Source organism: Ictalurus furcatus, chromosome 2 (assembly GCF_023375685.1).
Source record: "Ictalurus furcatus strain D&B chromosome 2, Billie_1.0, whole genome shotgun sequence".
NCBI classification, from domain to species: Eukaryota; Metazoa; Chordata; class Actinopteri; order Siluriformes; family Ictaluridae; genus Ictalurus; species Ictalurus furcatus.
Window position 1 is genome coordinate 26,687,299 of NC_071256.1, and position 19,242 is coordinate 26,706,540.

Here is a 19,242-nt window from a genome sequence, read left to right on the forward strand (position 1 = left end):
ACTGCATAATATTAGGATCCAGAAGACCTAATGAACATATTAAAACCTGTTGAATACTTATTAAACATTCTAATACCATGGGATGATCTAGGACTGCCTCTGGTTATATTAATTCATGCTTCCTCCATTTTAAAAAGTGTGTAAATGAAATAAATGTACTGAAATGTGCAAATGGCATTTGTTAAGTTGCCTTTTTAAGCCAACTCCCCATTCAAAGCTTCAGTCCCAGCCAAAATCAAGGCCGCTCATCTGATAGAACTTATGGTTCAAGGGTCTGTAAAACTCCCTGAGCTTCTGAAGCACATCTGTTGGAATGTGAGGGTGAGTCCTACCCTTGGATTTCCCCAGGCAACGTGGCCTACTACTGCCCTCTGGCTTCTTCAGACATGGGAAGCCCTTGGTCTGGTTGAAGTAGAAGTGCTTGTCACTGACAATACGCTTGAGACCCAGGAAGTCTTGCACTCGTCCCACCTCACCAGCTGGGTCACTCACTAGTCTCTCCCCACTTACAAACAAGAAGCTGGAGAGCGGGAAATGTTGGAGCCAGTTTTCCAGGTGCTGGGCGTACATGCCAATGCGCACAGCACTCCATGAGGTGTCAATGACTCCCAAGCTGCAGTTTTTGAACACTAGTGTCTGGAAGGACTGAAGTCCAGGGCTTTTTGTCCGAGTTTGTGTGTAATCAGACACGGCTCTGGTCACTGGATCCCTCACCACCACAATGAGTTTGGTGTCGCAGTTCATAGCACACAGACGGGAAGGGGCTTCTTTAGTGACAAAGTAGCTGGGTGTCTTTTCCATTGTGATCTGGCCATCAAGGGTCCTTGGCATCAAGTTCCTGCAAAATGGAAGATTTCAGTGTATAAATCATAACAGGAAATAAAACATCTTAGATGTGATTTGTGCATCCTAGTACTGGGCATTTAGTTCTTTTTCAAGATCTTTCTTAGTTCATACACTGATTAATTCATCTACAGTAAGTGTTTTATTTTGGTCAGGGTTTTTGTGGGTCTGCAGCTGTGCACGAGGTGGGAATACACCCTGAGGGGGGTGGGAGGAAACTGGAGAACCAAGACGAAACTGGGGATACACAGGGAGAACATGAGAAACTTGAATTGGGGACCCTGGAGGAGTGAGCCAGCAATGCTACACACTGCAACAACATGCTCCATGACTCAGTTCACTAAAATAATCAATTCCAGGGATACTCCTCAAGGTTCCGCAATGGTTTCTTAGAATAGTTAAAGGTTCTTCTCTTTCTAAATGGGTTCAACCTTCTCTGTAAACTCTTGTTGTAGAGTTCTTCCAGAGACACAACTCTTATGGGTTTTAGATTAAACTGGGTTCTTACACTGTGATATAGCAGTTGAATCATAGTGGGATCATGTAATTGCTAAAACAACTAAACAACTCCATGAACCCCAGTTTAAAACTGTATAGACTTATGAGAACCTCTTTTATACCATTGTGAGCCTTGATGCATTTATTCTGGGCAGGTATGAACAATACACTCTCATACACATCATACACAATCACACTTACACTTAGGTATGAATTAAAGTAGTTAGCTTCGGTCCAGTTTCTAGTGAACCCTTGTTTGGTTCAACTACAGTAAAAACATAATCAACCCTGATGCAAAACAAATGAAGTAAGTGAACCAAACACGCAATATATTATGGGTTTTGGGCAGCATTGTTTGAGATACGAGCTGCTAGATGCAAGGCACAAACTGAGAGCCAGACAGCAGAGATTGAGTACAATGGAGTACAATGGAATGTATTCTGGATACTGAAACTGAAAACAAAAAGAAAATGCTGTTACAGCTACAGTGCTCAAAACTACTGTTGATTTTTAAATTGTTTATTTACATTGCTGACTTAGCCTTTTTTTTAATTGATTGATTTCTGTGATTTTGAAAGGTTAGGCAATGAATAATAAACCACTTTCACTTAAGTTACCAGCCTCACCCCTTCCCACCCCTTCTCCTCACCACATATTTTTGTTTTCTTGTTGGCTTAAATTTGTAAAAAGTTGATTCAGACAAAATAAAAAAATTAACACTCAGTGTTCATTCAAGTGATGACTTATGTAAAAAAAATAAAAATAATAATATGCTAGAAATTTTGATCATAAATATCATAAACATTTAGGCCTGTGGTTCACAAAAAATGAATCATAGCTAACTACTTATTCCTTCATGTACTGTGGAATATTTAGTAAATTTGTCTTCAAACCTCCATCTTGGTTGATCTTGATTGTAACTTTGTTGATATATTTGCACTTAAATTTGTCTATTTGAATAAGTGGCAAACAACTACATTGAGTCATAAAATACCTGTGCTTCAGTAAGTATAGTTTATACAGTCATGTGAAAAAATAAGTACACCCTATGGAAATTGTTGGCTTTTTTAACATATTTGGACAAGCAAACATTTGATTAGAATCAGGTGTTCAAGATTGGGTACCAGTGATTAGAACCTGTTTAGGGAGTGCAGGTGGAACCTGTCTTATTTATACCCCTCTCATATCTAGTGTCTGGTGTTCCCTTTGCTATTGAGGTGTGTGGAGTCATCATGCCAAGATCTAAAGAGTTCTGTAAGGCCTTCAGAAAAAAGGTTGTGGATGCCTATGAGTCTGGCAAGGCATTCAAAAAGATCTCCAAATTATTTGAAATACATCATTCCACTGTAAGGAAAATCATCTACAAATGGCACAGATTTCAAACGACTGCCAATTTGTCCAGGACTGGCCGTCCCAAATTCAGCCCAAGAGCACACCGTCTGATGCAAGCCCAAAATTTCATCACAAAATCTGCTGTTGGTGTCAAAGTGCGTGCTTCTACAATTAGAAAGTGATTGCAGAAATTTGACCTGCATGGGAGGTGTGCCAGAAAAAAGCCTTTGTAAGACTACAGTTTGCCAATGAGCATATAGGCAAAGACCAGACCTTTTGAAATAATGTTCTCTGGACAGATGAATCAAAGATAGAGTTCTTTGTCCACAGCAAAAGCAGACATGTTTGTCGCAGACCAAAGACAGCTTTTGGGGAGAAGCTGCCTCAGGGACTGGACATTGATTTTACTATGAATTCTGCATCGTATCAAAGAGTGCTTATATATTTTTATTTATTTCAAAAAGGAACAATGTATATTAAGCAACATTCATAAATGTAAATGTATCCAATGTGCTTGAAGATAAAGTGAGACCATTTGTCAAAAAGTTCAAGTTGAACCATGGACCTTTCAACAGGATAATGATCCTAAACACACTAGAAAATCCACCAAAAAAGAAAGAAATGGAGAAAGAAGAAATGGATGGTTATGGAATAGCTTAATCAAAGCCCAGATTTGAATCCCATTGAAATGTTGTGGGGAGATTTGAAAGTACATGCAGTACATGCAAGAAATCCCTCAAACATCTTGCAATTGAAAGAATATTGCATGGAAGAGTGGCCAAAATTCCAGCGAGTCTGGTGGACAAAACTCCTACAAGAAGTTATTTCTGCTAAAGGGAGCAATACTAGCTTCTGAGGCCATGGGTGTACTTACTTTTTCCGCAGAAGATACCGACAACTATTGATATTTCTGTTGAATAAATGACTGAAAAAGCTAATTTTCCTTGTGGTTTTATTTAAGTATATCAACTGTATTAATAGGCACTGTTTCAAAGAGGATCAAATGTTTGCTTGTCCAAATATGTTAAAAAACAGTTTCCATGCGGGGTACTTATTTTTTCACATAACTGTATATCTTTATATAGCACAATAAAGTAGCTCATGATATTACCTGATAATGAAATAACGGTAAAATAAATAAGTTGTCTATGATTTCATAGCTAAAAGATTGAGGAGGAGAGAAAAGTTAGGCTGCGTGAAGTAGCCTTCTAAACAACAGGTTTAATGCCAAGTTATGTCTAAGCCCTGCAAAAATGGTGAATGAGATAACAGAACTCATGGTGCATGTAACATAGCTGTAGCCGAGCAAGTGAAGCACAAAGTTGAATCAATTAAACAAAACATGAATTGTTCACCTAAAATACATCACTGCTATCCCCAAGGTCTGAGAAAGCCTTTGCATTTGGAAACAAAGGTTCAGAATTTTACATATAAGCACTTTTCACTTAATTGAACTGCAAAACGTGGCTCCTCCTACCAGCAGATTCAATAGAAAGCGTGTGCCAAAGTTCCGCATGCGGTGGGATTAAAGGGGCCTTATGAACATCATGTGAAACAGTACTCCACTTAATAAGGATCTCATCAGCAAAAACCACAAAGCCACAAGAACCACTTAACAGTAATTTCTTGAGACTTCCTGCTCCCTGTCCCTGCTCTCTCAGGCTCCTACTGTGTGTGTGTGTGTGTGTGTGTGTGTGTGTGTGTGTGTGTGTGTGTGTGTGTGTAAGGGATGTGATGCCTCCATGTCTTGGAAGACACCAAGCGAAAAATGTATGGCATAGTTTCACAAATACGTCACAAAATGAATATCATCATAACTGTGAGAGATTTTCACAATTGAGACCATGTAACAATGATCTCTGTGCTGCGATGCTTTTGGGATACTTGGCCCAAGTCTATAGGACAAGACCTTATTATGGCATTAATGCTATGACTGTAGATGATTGATTGCATAGGTGCGGCGCATTTTTAATACATCATTATAGCCTACTATTTTTAAGAGCTAACATACCAGTTCTACTAGGATTTCAGTAGAAACTGTCAGTTGGAACAAAGAACAAATACAAGCAGGAGACAATTACAGTAAATGTCTAAATTAACGTTTAGATTCAGCTTAAATAGGCTACATAATTATAAATGTACATTAGTATTTTTTTTTTATCAGTATTTGGCCAAACTTTTCTCTCTTTTTTTTGTAATTTTTGCTTCTATATTGTGACAATGCAAATTTCATGTGATAGCCAGTTAGATAATTTGCCTTAAGTTGTACCTTTTTACTCTACAATGGAGTTGTGAGTTGAGAGTGAAAAAAAAATTTTTTGCAAGAAACTAGCCAAAATTGGAAAGCTAATATTCTTCCAGTTATTCACAGAATATTTTATTTGTAGGATAACCAAACAGTTTCTAAAATAGCCCCAGTAGGCAAAAATGTTAAATAAACCCCAAGGTACTTAAAGCAAAAGGCAACACAGTGACTTTTATAGAAGTTAGCTTTCAGTCCTTGATGAGCCAGATTAAACTAAAGAATCAGTACTGAACAAGAAGAACATACCAATAATTAAAGACAAATCTAAGACAAACATGGTCAAATATTAGAAACATATATTCTTTGATTAATAAAAAGCTTGGCCACTAGAAAAGTGATTTTTCATTTGGATGTTTGTTACTTTTTGCTTTGTTTTTTATTCAGCATGGGTGGTTTTAGCCTTAAGATTTGAAAGTAACAAAATGAGCATGAAATATTTTTTTAAGTTTCTTTTTTTATTTACTTTTTATTTTGATTTCAACTCTTTTTACTTCATGTACTTAATTTTTTATAAATTACTTTTATGCTTCATTTAAAAAATCAAAAATATAAAAATGTTTCTTTTGATAAATTATAGGAAGTAAAAGAGATAATTTTAATACTTGCATTACATCTTGTATTTCTAAGGTTCTATCTGTTAATTCTGTGATACTGAGTCATAAGATTTTGACCCTCAATGAGGTCAAGACAGATAGGACTTTGTATTTTATTATATCTTAAGGCAATATTTGGTATGAATCATGAAATTTACAGATTTAGGAACTAGATTGAATCTTATAAATCAAGATTTATAGATTTATGAGATTTTACATTTACAATATCCTCAGCTTTTCACATCATTCCAACCCAAGTTTTAAAGTAATCTTGCTATTTAAAGTGCTACTACTACTTAATTCCCTTCCACCACGCTAATTACACCATAATAACCCTATTCATAGTTACCACATGGAGTTAATGAAGCCCTGTTTGTTAGTGAATATCCAGAACTGTATGTTTTCTTTTCAATATGATTTATTAGTGACATTTAGATCACTTTGACAGTGGTCATGATGGGAAGTCAGCTTCAAGTCAGTGGTGGTGAACAGGGACAGAAATTCATCTTGTGGGCATATTTTATCAAGGGCATGCACAGATCTCTTGCTTACATAAATATTGGTTTTGGAGACTGACCACTGAAAACACTCTATCTAGAGTGAGTGCATTTGGACATTAATATGCTTTATTAGTGGTGGTGGAAGTTTACATAACAGGCAAAAGACTATATGTTTACATCCAGAGTGCTGTCCATTTTTGAAATATCCTAAATATTTTGGAATGGCCAATTTGTGAAGATCCTCATGCAAGTAAAAGGTGTATCTTTGATTTATCATAGATGAGTACAGATACGGGGCGCACGGTGGCTTAGTGGTTAGCCTCACACCTCCAGGGTTGGGGGTTTGATTCCCACCATGGCCCTGTGTGTGCGGAGTTTGCATGCTCTCCCCATGCTGCAGGGGTTTCCTCCAGGTACTCTGGTTTCCTTTCCCAGTCCAAAGACATGCATGGTAGGCTGATTGATATGTCCAAAGTGTCCGTAGTGTATGAATGGGTGTGTGAGTGTGTATGTGATTGTGCCCTGCGATGGCTTGGCACCCCGTCCAGAGTGTACCCTGCCTTGTACCCGATGCTCCCTGGGATAGGCTTCAGGTTTCCCTGTGACCCTGAAAAGGATAAAGCGGTATAGAGGATGGATGGATGGATGGATGGAGTACAGATACCACCTTCACCTTAATGTAGGATCATACTGTATATCTGTGTTTCTGTGTCTCTATGCCTCAACTGCTGCAGATCAATGTGTCTGTCTCCGAGGTGTGAGGTGGAAGACAAGCAAAGAGAAGGACTAAAAGAGATCCAGATTATGTGACTGCATGTCTGTGCATGTCTGTGTCCCTGATCTCCTCTTCAGTGTCTCTAAAAAGTCCTCTGATAAGTCATCAGGGATTGACTGAAAGCTGTCTAGGTGAATTCATTCATAATTAATGTGGCCACGGCACCAAGAAAAATCATTACTTGTTCTCTCACAGGATTAAAAATAAAGATTTACATTTTACACTGAGAATACACTTTAGAAAAATAGATTAGTAGGGAATGTGTGCGTCCAGTAGCCTGTCTAGAGGTCACAGTTAAAATACAAACCACAGCTGCACACCTGTTCCTAACATTCTGCAATGAAAAGACTATGTCATGTAAAAAAAAAAAATAGACAGCATGGCTTTCAACTTTAAATTTGTGACAATGATGTAGTGTGACAGCATTTAACCATTAAAAACATTTAAAACATGCCTGTCCCCACGTTGCACTTGTTTATGCATCCAATGTGCAATCCAATACATGCGATGAAAAATATCACCAGAATGTATCAATTGATGAAGACACACTGTGTAGACTTTTTAACCGGTGAGGGTTAGGATAGGTTTACTCCGCAATGCTAGAAACCTTTCAGACTAGAACTGAGCTGAGAGCAAGGGGAGAAATTATTACTACTATTACTGTTACTATTACTAGATTATTATGGACTGATTTCCAAATCATTACACATACATCATGTTATTCGGAACTTACTGCATAACTCCATTTCCTTAAAATTGAGTGTTATTTAACTTCCTCAAACATCCCAGACCTTTAAAGGAAAACTCCACCCTGAAACACATTACATAGAAATATTTGTGATGTGTTTAGCAATTCTGGTCAGGTCTCGCTGTTAGCTTCTAAAATCAAAAATGTAAAAAGGTGGGATATGTGGGTAATGCAGCCAAAGTGAAAACACTAATATATAAATGAAAGAAAGAATTTAATCTTTTTTTTTTTTTTTGCACAAATGAAGATATATTATATATTTACAAGATTAATATATCATTATATAATATATTAATTATATAGTACATATTAATATCCAAGTCATTCAGGGTGGATTTTTTTTTTAAGTTCAGTGGTTATTTTTCATCATAAATTCTGGACAACTTTGTATCTTGTCATTGATCATATGGAGTGTAGATTACCGGGAAATAGCTGACTGGTACTGTTAGGCAGACAACGTCCTGCTGTTTTGAGAATACGAGTCTATGTCCCATTGCGAGCAATTTGCTTCTGATTACAGAGTTTCTTTCCATCAAGTTCATAAAAGCTCACCACCATTCATTCCCTAGTATTTAGCCATTTAGCCCACTTAAATCACCAAGGGCCAAATGCCATCGTCACTACTTCTTAGCCAGCTAAAGCTGGTGTGTTGAAAAGCATGAGAAATCTAAGTGCATATGAGGAATTAATGCCGTAAATGCCCTAAAATGAGAGCCACGGTCTTGTATAACTTCTCCCAAATTGAGGCATGATGTCACTTCTACTACGCTGCATGTAAGAATATACAGTAACTGCTACCTTATTACAGTGTTTACTATGATCATGTGTGTGAATGGAATACAGTATCTGTATCCCTAGAATCATACAAGGACATTTTATATTGCTGTTTAGGATTTTACAGGGTTGAAATGTGGCACAGAATCAAACACTTGTTGTTGGAGTGTTGAAATTAAATACATAGCAATTATAAAGGCCCACGAGTGTATTTTAGTTGGCAGGAACTCTAATAAGTTTTCAATGTCAACATGATAATCACTTTACAGACAAGTTAGTGTGTGGACATTAGTTGGCACTGCTGACACTACTGCTATTACAGGCCATAAATTGCTCCCGGTAAAATGTTCCTCTCTCAGTGAGGGTGCTAAAGCCAATGGGAATGTGATGGAAATGTCTGGATGTCTATCAGAGCAAATGGTTATCACTTCCAAAATGTGTGAGCGTTAATTGAGTGGGTGTCACAGTGGCTTAGTGGTTAGAATGTTTGCCTCGTACTGCCAGGATTGGGGGTTCAAATCCTGGCACCGCTCTGTGTGTGCGGAGTTTGCATGTTCTCCCAGTGCTTTTGGGGGTTTACTCTGGGTACTCCAGTTTTCCTCCAAAGACATACATTGTAGACTGACTGGCATTTCCGAATTGTCCATAGTGTGTGAATGGGTGTGTGTTCAATTGTGGCCCAAGTTCCCTGGGATAGGGTCCAGGCTCCCCCATGACTCTGTAGGATAAACAGTATGGAAAATGGATGGAATAAAGTTAGTGCAATGTGACAAGGAGAGAGGATAGTACACTCTAAGAAACAGGGTTCCTCAAGTGTTCTTTGGAAAGTTCTTTGGAAAGGGCATTTTGCTTCCTAATGGGATTTTACTTAGAACACTCTTTGTAGAGACTTTTGTTGTTGGATTTGACAGAAAACTTAAGGGCTCTCCCTGAGGGACAAGCCCAAGAACCATTATAGATTTAACATTTCTAAACTTATAGTATAAAACTTAGTCATAACCTAGAAAGTGCATAGGGTTTTACATGTTTGCAGCTTGTCTCACAAGTTTCATCTTCAGAAAAAAGGTTGTGTTGGACAGTCAGGCATGACGAGGCGCCAGAGATGCAAGAACAGTGATGGACAAGGACAAACATGGCCTAAAGGAGGAGGATGATGACGATAAATAGGCACCGTGAGAATATTCAAAACATCATTTCAGATCTAGCTGCAATCTTCCAGAGGCTACTGGGTCAAACAGAATAGTGTTTCAAATTCATAACTCAAAGAAGAAACAGTGCCAATCAATTGTACTCCTAAAAGAGGAGACTTTTTCTTAAATTCCCAAATTCACAGTGACATGGGACAAAAACCATGATTCGAGTGACACAGTGGGTCCCCTATTTGGGTGCTAAACATTAATTTTGAGACCGTGGTTCCAACCCAAAATATGATGTATGACTTAATATCTCATGTCCCAAGTGCCAACACCCATAGAGGACCACACAGAGACAAGAAAAGGAAATGTATGTTCATACCATTGTGGTAAGGAGCATCTTTGACTTAAAGAAGCCATGCTAAGAATTTTTATACCACTGCAGTCTTAATGTCAGGAAGTATCTCTGAAGACATTTCACAACAATTACAGTTAAATATAAAGGAAACAAAATTTCTTTACATTTTACTTCGGCATCAATACCAATACAATAAAACATTTATATAATATACTCTGTGGTACCTATGATGTGGAAATAGAATTTCAAGTGTATATATAATAGTACAATTGCACTTTGCCATTGCATGTTGATTTTTTGAACGCTTTCCGCAAGTCTAACCTAATGTTATTCTTTGTAGGCATGGCAAACCAACCAAGCATGGCAACAGAGCATCAGCGAGATTTGACATTTCATATTGGCTAGTCCTATTTCTTTCCCCCTCATCAATAAGCATCTCTTCCTGTGTGATTTATTGCCATTGGATTAGCAGAGAGCTTGTGATTGGGATCTCTTCAAACTTCTTGGATATTTCTGAAATATGAACCACAATACACCTCATATAATGGTAATTCTGACCATATGGGTTTGAGAATATTGGCTCCCATGGTGTTTCCCTCTATAAAGCAGACACATCTCAAATGATGTGCAAGCAGACGCCACACAAAAACCACTTCCTTCACTGTTAAACCTTTCCAAAGTCTACTGACGTTAGAGAACGTGTGCTTTCTGGTATCATTTTTGAAAGGTTATTAAACTGTTTATATTAGACATTCATGTCAACCAGCTTTGCCCGGACATCACTGAAACAGATTTATAAGAAACATAATCATCAACAATCACAGTATTATAGGAAAATCCACACTGAACGATTTGCATATTAATCTTTATTTAACATGTCATCTTCAGTGGTTTCCAAGGTTTATTCGAAAATGAAATTCTGAGTTGGCATTTTTAGCTTAAGCTTCTTTCTTTGACATAAATTGGCATATTTTCCCCTTACCCACAATTCAACTACCTGCTGTGCCTTTTGTTTAGGTCCAGTGGGACTTAGCTCTTGTTTCATCTCTACCTAAAGAGAGCGATGCAGCAGAGCTTTATTCATTTAGTCTGTCTAGCTTTCCCATCTCCTCATCTGTACACTCTGCTCGAACAGATCAGCTCCCAAATCTTCAACTTTTATCCTAATACCACTGTCACTGCCATCACACTCACCATCTTGTAGATCGCTACAGTTAATAGTTGAACTGAATCTCTGCCATAGCTCAGATCAAATACACTGTATACAGTACCTGCATTGCATTCTGGAACATTGAGTCCAATGTTTGCTGGGTTCACTAATTCTACACTGTTTTTCATTGAGTCCAATGTTTGCTGGGTTCACTAATTCTACACTGTTTTTCTTGTTAGCATGGCATTGAATGTTGCTGGAGGAAAAAAGCTTGTTCTTTTGTTTGTAGGTGCTAAGATAGGTGCTAGATATTGGTAAATTAATTTATCGGCACTTCACTAGAAGTTGTATATCGTATGAGTCATATTTTTATACCAGGTGTAAAGATTATAAGGTTACTATACCCATGCCAAAACCTGCAAGGATGTTATACTTGCTACCTGAGTATTAACAGATTGAACTGAATTCATTCCAAACATCAAGCATGGAACTCATCATTAATCAATCTGATGTTCATATTAAGATCAAAGAGAGAAATGAATCTGGTCTGATCAATACAAGTCATGCATGATCAATGCATGTGGTGTGGGGTGCATAATTTTAATGACAGAATAGTCCCTGAGGCTATCCCGTGTAGACAGAGGATGAATGCCTTTTTAATGTCCACATTTCATTTTGAGTATTTTACTGTAGTAGTCATGCATATCTGTATCGGAAATGTGTTGTCATTGCTAAGAATTAGATTTTCCTGAACCACTTCTGTGGAGCTAATGTAGTATCCGATCCAATACTTCACATTTACTGTAGTAACTGTACAGGCCAAAAAGTGAGTCTGGTGGTTCCAGACCAGAATTAAGAACCTTTGTAGCTTAAAGACCTCCTCTATTCGGTGAAAAAGTTGTATTTATGTTAAACACCAGGAAAAACCTAAACTTCTGACTAACTGTATATGAGAATATAATGGTTTCACTGAAGGCTTGGATACAATATGACCAGAACAATAAGTAGACCGGATTTCATGCATGTCATGCAGAATGATCAATATCATGTCATACGTATTATTATATTTTAGTTACGTTCCTGTTCAAGTGTCAGAGGTAATACTTCAGCCTTCTGGAGTTTAACTCCAAATGAAATACCATGCTGATTTCCTGACCTTTTCTGACATTACTCTGCCTCTTTGTTCATCCTCATTCAATAGCTTCTTGAGTGTAATCCAGGTTTCAAACAGCAAAAACTACTATAATTGCTCCAGTCACTTTCCAAATAGTTTAAAAAAGCAAAACATATGGACACAGGAAACAGGAAAAACAGATCATAGCGCAACCACTACTCCCTCCTGCTATGGTGTGCCAATTATCTTTTTGGAAACTCTGAAATCTGGATTACAGCTGCCATTTCACTGCCCAGTCTTTGGTCAAAAGATTCCATCCCTGTTGGAGTAACTTTCCTACTGCATCTGTAATGCCAGCTATTAGTTTTCAGTCCGTCATACAGTATTTCAGCTACGTCTAAATGCTTGCTCTACTGTGCTGGTGAAATGTGCATAGAGTGTAAAGCAACCATGTTTTTCGTGGCCTTGAAATTTTCTTCCAAAGACAGGAAAACAAATGACTTAATGAACTAACTCCACACAAGAAATGCCTGAGAGCTGAATGAAGTAAAGTTTGTTAAGGCATCAGCTGCACGGCCGTTCCATGAAAGACAGTCGTTTTCCTGTTTGCATGTGTGCCGTTTTCCATGGCCTATGAAAAGCATTGTTCCAAAACCCTCTAAAACCAAATGAACCAACAATGAAAACCCATTAAGGCCTTTTGTTTAGGTTTCAGAGTTGGCAGAGTTCTTATGTGGCTCTGTTTTAAAGGCCTTATATATGCACATACAAGTAAGCCTTCAGAAATGTGAACAAAGCTGGCCGCAACTGAGACAGAGTTTTAAATGACAGATGTTTAGAGACACATTTGGGCGTTTTCCTTGCTTTCATGGCATGGCATGAACAGTAATTTTTTTTTTTTGATAAATTGCTTTCTCTATTTTGGCAGCTCTATAATACAGTCCAAACTCATCCACAGTTGTGTTCACTGAAGAGTCGGGTGAGATTTTGATATTTGTCATTTCTTTGGCATCTGACGAGTTGTCTTAGATTTATTTGCCCCGATCTTCAGTTACATATTTATATTCCTATTTATGCCTGGCACTTGATATGTAAGTAATAATTCTGTAGATTTCTGTAACATCATGATAGTGACAATCTCTGTAACATCATGATAGTGACAATCAGCAAATCAAAAAGCATGTACAAAACCTATCAAGAGTAAACTGGTGAATTCTCACAAGCCTGTACAGATAAATCTATTAATTGTTGCCTATACAATTTAACCACACTGTTCAAAATCTGCATGAAGACATCTTTCAGTGATCCATTCATCCATCCATTATCTGTACCGCTTATCCTATATAGTGTTGCAGGGGAACCTGGAGCCTATCCAAAGAAAATTGATGCACAAAGTGGGGGAAACCCTGGATCGCACACACATTCATAAACTACGGACAGTTTGGAAATGCCAGTCAGCCTACAACACATGCCTTTGGACTGGGGAAGGAAACCCCCCGAAGCACAGGGAGAACATGCAAGTTCCACACACACAGGGCAGAGGTGGGATTCAAACCCCCAACCCTGGAGGTGTAAGGCAAATGTGCTAACCATACCCCCCACTTTCAGTGATCTGCTTACTCAAAACAATCACAGAGAATCTTCTCAAGCTTTGACAGACCGCATTTAAACTGCCTTTTTGACAAGGTGGCCATATGTTACACTATACTGTCATGAAATCAAGCTACTTCTGGCTGAATGAACTCCCATCACAGGTGATCAGAGAAGCGTTTGACACTTTAGTCTAAAGAAGGTATTGTGAGCTTACGGTATCGTGTGTGCATTCATGCATGACCACAAGTCAGGACCCTCTCAAATTGGTAAAGGAAGCACGGGATGCAATGGTGCGGTGAGTTAACGTTGACACAGTGCAGGCTGAGGGTCGCTCAATGCCATTTATCCATGTTGGTTTAGTGACAGAAGAAAAAAGTATAAAAACAGATTCCTAATTGCTTAGAAGGAAGTGAGTTGAACTTTTAAACAAACACATCTCTTGGTGCTTCACTTCTTTTCTTGTTCATTTACATGGAGTCTGCTGAGTTTGTTTCATTCTTTAGGTCATAGTGAGTTGTGTCTAGCAACTCTTTCATCAGAGCTGTGAGTGTGATTATTTCCGTCAAACTCCACACTGATCTGTTCTGGCCCGTCACTTTGCACACTTCATACTTCTACCCTTTGATGCCTCCAATGAAAGGAAAGCAGTAGTCAGTTTCAGAAACACCCTTTCAGACATCAGCACCATGAAATGTATGGTTTGTATGGTTGCCTTCACCACATCTGTATGCAATAAGGTTGCCATGCAGAGAGGGGGAGTCTGGTGGCTTTTTAAGGCAAATGCTCCCAGTGACGTTCCCACTACTGCAGCTCAGCTCTATCCAAGCAATTAAAACACACACAGTGTTGTGCTCTGGCTTCTGGATGCTAGGCGTGCCACAGGAATTTCCACACAAACACTTCCTCTCCTACTACATCTAGTGGATGAGAGCTGTGGGGGAGAGGTGTGGGAGAAGGGAATGTAGGGTGCACTAAAATTATCAGCGGCAAACTGCTACCATGTGTTCTTCTTATTTTCAAAAGTGTAAGGTGACAGACGCCTTACGAGACTAAATTGCTGCTCTGAACATTGAATTTGTAGCTATCTCCTCTTTCTTTCTCTCTTCTCTCTCCCGCTGCCTACATGTGTCCACTGCCAAGACAGACAGTCATGCCATTAGGCAAACAAGGAGACTCTCTTTAGCCAAAAGGTTCTGTAAGATCCAGTGACATCTGGAGACCATTACCAGTGGTTCCATCCACTGCTCTTAGCAGCCGAGAAGAACTATGATAAAATTACAGCTTTGGTCATTCTGGTCATCTTTTCCATTAGGATTTATCACTTACACGGTAGTTACAACTCTTTACAGTTTTGAGTTTCCATGTTTTCCCAGTGCTGAGTTATATTACTCTCCTATCAACACACACACACACACACACACACACACACACACACACACACACACACACTTAGCAAGACATAATCTTATTTATTTATATCAGCGGTTGAGCTTGTGTTCACCAGCCTTCATCATCCATGTAGTAACAAGTCTGAAGAGCATCAAATGTTTAGTGAGGTACAGCCTTAAGTGCAGCTGTCAGGCTTGTGTATTTACTTCCTTTTTAAACTATATATGACTTTCTATGAATTTTTCAACCTCGTTACACAGCCTGCCAGCTAAAGCAAAATTAGATCCATAGTTAAAAAGCACTTCACATCAGAAATGATGAAAAGGTTGTCCAAGTGATTTTAATGGTTATATGTATTCAACCTTCTTACTGAGTGCCCTTGATATTCCCATATTTTTTAAAAACATTGGTTAAGGAATGTGAATTAGGAAATGGCTGGACTATAACAGCATAATTGTACACATCTACATGTCTACATGCACCAAGGAGTGCTGTAAATAGTAGGTCTCTTGTTAATTAGCCTGTAGCTGACATGTGCCTTCTATCGAACAAAATCATGTGTAAAAGAACAACAAAAAAACAATGTCCATGAGAGATAGCACTTGCTAGCTAACCACAACCCCTCTTCGTTCTCAAACTGAAATTCTGTCTATAAACTACTGGTATGTGTGTACACAGGCTATTATTATTTATTCTAGGAGTAAGTTCTTAAACTTGATTGGATACTGGGTTGTTATTTTGATATTTTCATACAGGAAATGACAAAAAAGTTTTAAATCGGCTATAATTGCTATAAAAACCCTCCACTTTCTGAAGGCTAAATGATGGTTATATGCATGTACACATGGTCATAAAGGAGCCTCCAACACGATTCACTGTTCTCTGGGCTTTCCTTGTCAAAATTGGTCATAATACAACTGGTTTAACACAAATTTCTGAATGAAACAATCCTGATAACAGGTATTTATCAAATAAAAGTATACTCTGACAAAAAAAAAAGAACTAACCTGTCCCTAATCACTGGGGTGATATCATCTAGAGTACATACAGTATTTTGTACCTGTATTATGTATCTTTAACATGGTAATGTGAATATAGTGTACCTTTAAAACAAAGTAAAGGAGCACTATTGTATTTTTAATTTTTTTGTGTGTGTGTGTGTCTGTGAACATTTAAATGTACACTTCATGAAACTTTAGGTAAAAGATACACACCAAAGGTATGAAAGTATGCACCCTTAAGGGTTCCATTCCAGCTGGGGGAAAAGTGAAGCATAGTACCCCTTTTTTTCTGAGAACGCATGATATACATAAATGTAAATGTAAATGTAAACGCAGCTGCCTATATGAACATCAGCCAGCACATCTGCTCACACATCTACTTTCATGTAGTAACTTAGAAGAAGGTGAGATGTTATCTTAGGAGCTGCTCGTGCAATATATGTAGCATTTATTTATGGAAAGATATATTTTTAAAAAACTTGGGAGAGATGGGAATGTGGGCAATAACGATTTAGAATAGTCTCCCTATTAAAACCCATGACACAACCAGATGTTCATGCAGGCAACATGAATTTTAATGCAACTGCAAGGGTTTCTGTCTTTTTTTTTTTTTTTAACTATTTTTGAAATGTTTCGTACTAGTAAACTTGCGTGTATAATTATGAAGTCACCAGAATTTGTCTAGTCCATAGATCCATTTTCCTTTCTGCTTATCCTACACAGGGTTGTGGGAGAGCCTGGAGCCTATACCAGGGATCTCGGGGCACAACGCAGTGGAGACCCTAGACAGAGCAGGGCACAAACGCACACACATTCACACACTACGGAAAATTTGGAAATGCCTACGTCTTTGGAGTGGGGGAGGAAACCGGAGTACCCGTAGAAAACCTCCGAAGCATATGGAGAAGAATGCAAAATCCACGCACACAGGGCGGACGTGGGATTTGAACCCCCAACCCCGGAGGTGTGAGACTGCTAACCATGAAGCCACCCTCTGAGAAGTCGCATTAATACACAGCAATCCTTGAGCTTCTTTGAGATGCGCTAACACACTCATAACACACAGTTCTGATGCATGCTGTGTTACCTGTACCACTCGAGACCCTTGTGGTAGAATCTATCGAAGAAGTGCGGCTCGGCGCCCACAGCGCGCACATCTGGATGGACGCGCAGAAACTCCAGCAGCGCCCTGGTTCCCCCTTTCTTCACGCCAATTATGATGGCCTGGGGAAATCTCTTACTTCCATACGTGTTTGAAACAGGGATTCCACTTTCCCCGCCGCCGTTTTCCGACTCCTGAAGCTCCGAGAGTGCGCTAACGTGCGCGGAAACGGTCCCGTCCCAGCGGAGGTCGGCGCGCACTGCGTGCACTTTACCCGGGACGTGGTCTCTCATCAGATTTTGTCCAACCGTGATTTTTGGTGCCGAGTCGCAAAATCCACTCAAGCAGTGAAAAAGATAGAGAAAAATCAAGAGCATGGTAAAAGACAGCGGCACTCTGGACAGCGCTCTGCCCGAGTTCAGCCGAGTCCTGCAAACACTGCATCCCATGTGTTGCGATAATGAGCACCTGCCAACATGCTTACATATCAGTGCAATAATTTATGCACTAGGTGTTTACAAGAAGTTTTTTTCTTCTTCTTTTTTTTCTTTCGAATGTGCATTCACAGAGTCCTGGGTTCTCATCCAAATCATTCATCAACACGCAGCTTCAATGCCATTCATTATTTTTTGACAGATCTGACTGGTGATAGATTCCATATTTCGCTTTCGTGGCATGTGGCATATTTCAGCGTTTCTTTTCTCTGAGTTCAGGAATAAGTTTAAACCATTCTCACCGTTCGAGTCTCGCTTTCCACGCCTTGAGTGAAGTCTCCACCCTTTATAAGGCACGGAGATCAAAAGGCCACCGAAGCCATTCTTTCCTTTTGATAAAACATGTCCAAATATTAGTTATGGAAATGTGCACAATGCACAAGATCAAAAATAATCAAGTTTTTTTTATTTTTTATTTTATTAACCCAAAATACAACTCTATATGGAGAGTGTGTTTGAGTGTGTCTTTCTCATTTGTACCTATTCAAAATCCTCACTGCTGAACGCCTTCAGTACTGGATTATTCCAACTTTATTTATGAAAGATGTTTCTCCTCTCTAAATGTTGCCACTTTTATTAAAACTCGAACCACAGACAGGTATGCGCAGCCTGACGCGATAGTCTAAGGTGTCCTCACTACACAATGCATATCACGTTACCCACATCCATCGCCCCTCAGAGACTCTGTGGTTCTTTGAACTTGGTTAATGCCTTAGTCTCCAGCTGGAATATGAAACGCGTGTAAAGGCGAATATCATTTGGCTGAGAATGACATAAAGCTGCGCCGGAGGCACGCGGTGCGCTAAAAGCACTTCCAGCAGGGGCAGTGAATATTTTAGCCAAAAATATAACTGAATCCAAACAGGGTTCCTCTTCCCTGATTAGTCAATATAATAAAGGCTTCTACTCCCTGTAGGTTTGTCAAATTGAAAGTATACCTGGAATTCAGACAGTGTTAAAAGCGAATGGGCCGCGCGCTCTTCATGCGCTCTAGGCGCAGAAAATCTTATTATTTTTCTTCCCAAAGGCACACAGTGATATCCAAAAGTCTGAGACCACAATGAAAATCTGGGATATATATATATATATATATATATATATATATATATATATATATATATATATATATATATATATATATAAATTGAAAACAAATTTAAAACAAAGAAAGTACATATTCAATATCTTGAATATTTACTACTCATGATTCTGCACTATTTCTATGCCTCTATTTAAATGTAAGCAAATTTGTGATATTGAACATGCTTTGTATAAAAAGTCAGATTTTCCTCATGTCTAATATCTTCTATTGAAGCTTGTGTTCAGACAACACTCTGATGGATTTGATCTAAAATGGATCATAAGGTTTTGCACCAACTTGTAGAGTCCATGCTAGCTCGAGTGCACAGTGTTATTAAAGCAAAAAGGGGAGACATGCCAAATACTAAGAAACTCTGAAATTCATGTAAATATTTCAAAGATTCTACTTTTCACTCAAGTTGTTGGCAAAAATGGCATCCATCTATTTTCCATGCTGCAT

General features: G+C 38.6%; 1 protein-coding gene across 1 annotated transcript; it reads right to left on the bottom strand.

The window, feature by feature from the left end:
* LOC128599830 (heparan sulfate glucosamine 3-O-sulfotransferase 6-like) lies at window positions 1–17,796 on the bottom strand. Its single transcript, XM_053611822.1, has 2 exons — window positions 17,194–17,796; window positions 1–838 (listed from the first exon to the last, which is right to left on the bottom strand). Exons 1-2 carry the CDS (start codon window positions 17,655–17,657, stop codon window positions 220–222), a joined length of 1,083 nt encoding a protein of 360 aa, XP_053467797.1. The 5' UTR covers window positions 17,658–17,796; the 3' UTR covers window positions 1–219.
* Window positions 17,797–19,242: the final 1,446 nt, after the last annotated feature.